Source organism: Pyxicephalus adspersus, chromosome 11, assembly GCF_032062135.1.
Source record: "Pyxicephalus adspersus chromosome 11, UCB_Pads_2.0, whole genome shotgun sequence".
Taxonomy (NCBI): domain Eukaryota; kingdom Metazoa; phylum Chordata; class Amphibia; order Anura; family Pyxicephalidae; genus Pyxicephalus; species Pyxicephalus adspersus.
This window is the reverse complement of record NC_092868.1, coordinates 57,889,629-57,895,628: the sequence shown is the minus strand read 5'-3', so window position 1 is coordinate 57,895,628 and position 6,000 is coordinate 57,889,629. Positions and strand designations below refer to the sequence as shown.

Genomic DNA, 6,000 nt, shown 5'->3' with positions numbered 1-6,000 from the left:
TGAGGCCAAATGTCAATAAAAGCTGCAAGAAATTCATTGTTATAAAAATGTTTATTTCACTCAGGCTCTGTTATAAATCGGCATCCTTGTGACTCGGCAGCTCGAAGATACGACGCAGGGATATTTGGCACTTACTGGTTTGACTTTTCTGCAGAGATTTTGTGTGTTTGATGTCGGTGCCGGAGGTCCAGATCAATCCAAAATCTTTTTGTCCGTATGTTTAGCACAATGGCTCCCCGTATACGGCTTTACTAAGCAAATATTATCGGCGAATGTTCAAAGTTTGTTAGTTGAAGATCCTGCCAATGACAGCACTTCCTGTTGCAGACTTACAACACTAATTCATATCTCTCAGCTTCTGGTGATAGGGAACAGGGGCACTTTGTAACTCAAAGTATACAAATGGCAACCCCGCCGCACCCACTACTGTGTTTCCATTGCATTTGCTTTTCAAGATAACAAATGGGAAATTGTAGAGGCTGGCTGAAGGTTTAGTGCAAAATAACCCAAAAAAGGGAAAAAATGAGGATGGAGGGACAGTCCCTCCAAATCAGGGGCAGTTGGGAGGTATGAAGAGGGACAGTCCCCCCCAATCGGGGGCAGTTGGGAGGTATGAAGAGGGACGGTCCCTCCAAATCAGGGGCAGTTGGGAGGTATGAAGAGGGACGGTCCCTCCAAATCAGGGGCAATTGGGAGGTATGAAGAGGGACAGTCTCTCCAAATTAGGGGCAGATGGAGGGTATGAAGAGGGACAATCCCCCCAAATCAGGGGCAGATGGAGGGTATGAAGAGGGACAGTCCCCCCAAATCAGGGGCAGTTGGGAGGTATGAAGGAAGAGGGACAGTCCCCCCAAATCAGGGGCAGTTGGGAGGTATGAAGAGGGACAATCCCCCCAAATCAGGGGCAGATGGAGGGTATGAAGAGGGATAGTCCCTCCAAATCAGGGGCAGTTGGGCGGTATGAAGGGGGACAGTCCTTCCAAATCAGGGGCAGATGGAGGTATGAGGAGGGACAATCCCTCCAATCAGGGGCAGTTTGGAGGTATAAAGGGGGACAATCCCTGCAATCAGGGGCAGTTGGGGGACAGTCCCTCTTCAAAGCCCAGGGCATCATATGAATATATGATATGACATTTATTTATACAGATCTCAGGGAAGCAATATTTCGTCATTGTCCCCACAGATGGGAGCCTTCATACCCCCAATTTATGGGACACTCTGTGCCTAATGCCTTTGGAATTGCCCCAGTTCCCACAGAACACCAGAATGGGGGATGAGTTCAGGCTCAAGCTGGGGTTAAGTGGAGTGGGTGTGACCCAGCACATAAATGGCATTTTGCATATGAGACACAGGAAGCTTGCAGCTTCCCTCCCTGGAAGAGATCTCAGCAGTGACTGATTGGGATTTGCTTCATCCTCTGTGCTGGAGGCTCCACATTCAGCACCTGCTCCCTGTCCCCTGCACTGCCCTGTTCATCCTCTAGGTGGAGCCAGCGCTCCCTGTGTCAGGGCAGGTAGGCTCCAGCCCATAGCCTTGGTGTGAGTTGTGCCATTGAGTTGCTAGCAGTGCTGGGTGTGACCTGCAGAGCTGACACTGTGTGCTGATCTTCCCTATCAGAGCAGTGTGCTTGCTGCAGGTGTCCCCTTACCTTACCCCTCCACCCTCTGGCCCACATTGGATTACATTACAGCAAAGAAGGAACAATTAGTAAAGAAGAGCTGACAGCGCAGGGCAGTACAGCATGAGGAGTACAGCTACAGCAGGGGGACAATGGCTGGGGGTGCTGGGCACCCTGCTCCTTATCGGTGAGTACTAATAATACTATATTACTATCTGGATCACTGGGGACACCCCATCGGTGACTACCACCCATATGCAATATATAGAATTGTGAGGATGATTTTGACACTTTAAATACAAATTACAAATTCTGAGATAAAAATTCACCACAATTGCTTCCAATATTCCAACTTCTCTGTAAACGTCTCAGTAATCGGTTTATTAGCCAAAGGCGTCTGACCGCCAGGTGAAATCAGGAAAGACCGCAGTGTGAACTTCATGGCAGGCGACCTTTTCTCCCTCAGTGCTCTGATAATCTTCATGGTCTTGCCATAAGAACCAGTACGGGGGTCCTACTTACCATAGCCATGTGACTGTCATTGTCACATCTCATTGGACTGGAAAGAACTTTTTGAAAATACAAATCCTGATTTTGGATCCTCTGATCTGATTGTTTTTTCCTGCTGTAAGCGTCCCGGTGCCCGAAAGTAAGATTTTTTTTTTTAATGCAAAAATGCAAAATCAAATTGTTTTCAGTAGGATCTGCTTACCCCCAATGCTTTGTGTTGTGAAAACTGCATGCGTTGCATTTTGGGTGCATTGATCTGCGTTTATCCCTATGGTAGATCTAAAGCCAAGCACTATAGTGGATCCCAGCATTCCCAGAGATTGCAGATCACATTGATCCATCGCTGTCTGGTCACAACATTGTTGTAAGGTTTTATTATTGTGTGATTAGTTCTAAAAATTTAATATATTTCAGTATTTAAATAGCTCTGACATATTACGCAGCGCTGTACAAAGCCCATAGTCATGTGACTAGCTGTCCCTCAGAGGAGCTCACAATCTAATGTCCCTACCATAATCATATGTCATTATCACTGTATAAGGCCAATTTTATGGGAAAGCCAATTAACCTAACTGCATGTTTTTGGGATGTGGGAGGAATCCCACACAGACACAGGGAGAACCTGCAAACTCCATGCAGATAGAGTCCTGGCTGAGATTCCAACCTGGGACCCAGCGCTGCAAAGGCCGGAGTGCTAACCACTGAGCCACCATGCTGCCTCCTGCCCCAGACTGGGCACAACAATGCAACTAGTAAATGAAATGTATACAAACACCCATTCACCTCTGTAGCTATACATATTGTGGAGGAATGGAGGAGGGTTTATAGGGGTTGGGGGTTTAAATTAGGATTAGAGGAGAGGCTATAGGGATTGGGTGTAGGTTAGGAATGCAAGGGGGGTTATTGGAGTTTTGCAGGTTATAAGGGTTAGGGGGTTAGGAATGGGGGGGTTTATAGGGGTTGGGGGTTAGGAATGGGGGGGTTATAGGGTTTGGGGTCTGGGTTGGGTACAGACCTCCCGCTCCTCTGGGGAAGGTGCATTGGGTGGAGATTGTCCGGTTGCATGGTGCTGGATTTCATATCACATGAGGACCCAGAACAATACTCGTTGTTGATCCATTTTGTAAATAACATTTCCAGTTTACTTTATTTTACTAATTAATTATCAACTCGTCTCTGGTTCCACACGGTAGCACTTGGAATTTTCTGAATCGTTTTATCCGCCAGCATTAAATTCGAAGTTATTGCCTTGTTATGGGAACATAAATTAGCTTAATGTGATTTTTATTGTTGGGGACAAAGCAGTTACCGCACAACCTGAGCATGTGCAAGGAATTGTACCCTCCTGAACTTACTGCCCCCTGTGATACCCTCTGTGCTGCTTTCCTGAACTTACTGCCCCTGTGATACCCTCTGTGCTGCTTTCCTGAACTTACTGCCCCTGTGATACCCTCTGTGCTGCTTTCCTGAACTTACTGCCCCTGTGATACCCTCTGTGCTGCTTTCCTGAACTTACTGCCCCTGTGATACCCTCTGTGCTGCTTTCCTGAACTTACTGCCCCTGTGATACCCTCTGTGCTGCTTTCCTGAACTTACTGCCCCTGTGATACCCTCTGTGCTGCTTTCCTGAACTTACTGCCCCTGTGATACCCTCTTGAGTGTACTGCCTTCTATAATACCTCTCACACTGCTCTACTGCGCATGCTGCCCTTTGTAATACCTCTTGCACTTCTGTTAGAACATACTGCCCCTGCAATGCCCTCTGCACACCTCTCCTGCACATACTGCTGGGAATCATACTCTCCACATTGCTCAGCTGCACATACCCCCCAGACACACACCCTTCTACTGCATATGCTGCCAATTATGCCCCTCCCATACTCCACTGAGCATGCTGCCCCTTGTAGTACATCCTGTACCCCTCTCAGTGAACATACTGCACCTGTAATACCCCTACACTCCTCTGCTACACATACTGCCCACTGCCCCCTGTAATGCCCTCCTGTCCTGCATATAGTGCCCCTATAATACCCCACACATTCCTCTCCTGTACATACTGCCCACTGTTCACTGCTGATATGACCCCGAGCTTCACCCCGCTCATCTTTGCCAGTCATGCCAATGGTTGATCTGCATTTTGTGCCATGATGTTATTTGTCCCCATGGCACTGCGTACTTCTGTCTGGAATGTTCCTTTAGATTTATTTTGGGTGATTGTTGACTGAGGGACGCGCTCGTTACTCATGTGGATGCTATTTAAGTCCGAGCTTTGACCTTCCGACAATGGAACCCTTTCCGGGGTTTTCTATATATAAGACGATGAGAAACGCCAATCCCAAGGCTGGTAAACCTATACCAAGACCCCAACAAGATAATTCCAGATTCACCAGCCATCATTGTGCAGATATCCCCATCATGCTTGTCCTCTACCCCACCTGTGCCAGCCATGGCTTCACGTAAATGACTAAAATCCCATATCGGCTTTATCTCCTAGATTGTAAGCTCTTCAGGGCAGGGTCCTCTCCTCCTCCTCTGTCACTGTATCTGTCTGTCAATTGCAACCCCTATTTAATGTACAGCGCTGCATAATATGTTGGTGCTATATAGATACTGCTAAATATTAATAGGGTTCAGGATGTGTGTATTTATACCACTCATGTATATAGTGCCAACATACACCATAGTGATGTACAGAGTACACCGTCCCACTCACATCCCTGTCCCCATAGAAGCTTACAATATAATGTCCCCATCACTCTTCATATAAACTGCTCTGCCGCTCTGTATAAACACGGCTTATCCTGTGAATGTAGAAGGGAATCTATGAAAACACAAGACATACTCCATGCAGTTGGGGAAGGGGGGGGAGTCGGTGGAAACTAAAGACAGGAACTCAGTATTGTAAGAAATGAATAGTTTCATAGGTGTTTGGTAATCCATGTTTTCATCCAAGATTCACACAACTTTTTTAAACAAGTCACACATTTTTCAAAAAACCTTCAGCTTGTGTTTATCTTGGATGAAAGTTGTGTGAATCTTGCGTGTGAACCTTGATACATACAGCTCTTAGAATGTATTTTATATCATTAGCTGTCCAACATCACCACTTGATTCTATGATAGTCCTGGGGGTCACGGTTCACCTTGTCCCATGATAAAGGAGGGCTGCCATTGGCTGAGGGTGCCCCCTTTGCTGTGTCACATGGGAAATCTCTGACCTTTCAGCTTTGAGTCAGCGGTAAGGAGATAAATCCGGGGAGGAGGGAATTTCATTAAGGACTTGAGCCGGAGGACATCAGTGTCCGAGTAATGAGCAGCTTAGTCCAGCCAACTGTTTACAGGAACCCCGGAGTTAATGACCCCTAATCTTAAGACGTCGCTCTAATTCGCTCTGATTTCTTTCCATTAACCGCCGAGCGATGTTTATTGGCCGCAGTGACACGATAAGGAGAGAACACAACTGTGCTAAATCTACGGGCCCAGGGTGACAACAATCTGCTTATATTGTAAAAGCTCAATAATGCTCAATAGGGGAGACTCCCCGCTGCATCCTCCCCATAACAGCAGTCATTCTTATTAGTTGGTAGGGAAACATCTGTACAGATGTTAGATTTTCACTCAAAAGAGGGTCTTTTCACAAGATCCTAAAAATCTGATAGCTAAACCGATTGCATTCCAGAGCACCCAGTGGCCCCAGTGGAATCCAAAAGGTTATTGTAGGTGGAGCGTCAAGGGTTATTCCACCCTGGATTGATAAATCACCGTCACTGATTATCTTCATCTTCCCTCTTCTACCTTCAAATTTAATCAACTGATATTGGTACATTTTTTTTGAAAATTAAAAAGTATACTAACCATGTGTTGGGGCTGTCA

The 6,000-nt window shown here is 46.4% G+C and overlaps 1 protein-coding gene across 1 annotated transcript in view; it reads left to right on the top strand.

The window, feature by feature from the left end:
- Window positions 1-1,412: 1,412 nt before the first annotated feature.
- ESAM (endothelial cell adhesion molecule) overlaps window positions 1,413-6,000 on the top strand; it is a 32,342-nt gene continuing 27,754 nt past the window's right edge. Inside the window, exon 1 of the mRNA XM_072425610.1 lies at window positions 1,413-1,805. Coding sequence (XP_072281711.1) covers window positions 1,742-1,805 — 64 coding nt within the window. The 5' untranslated portion in view covers window positions 1,413-1,741. The remainder of the gene's footprint in view (window positions 1,806-6,000) is intronic.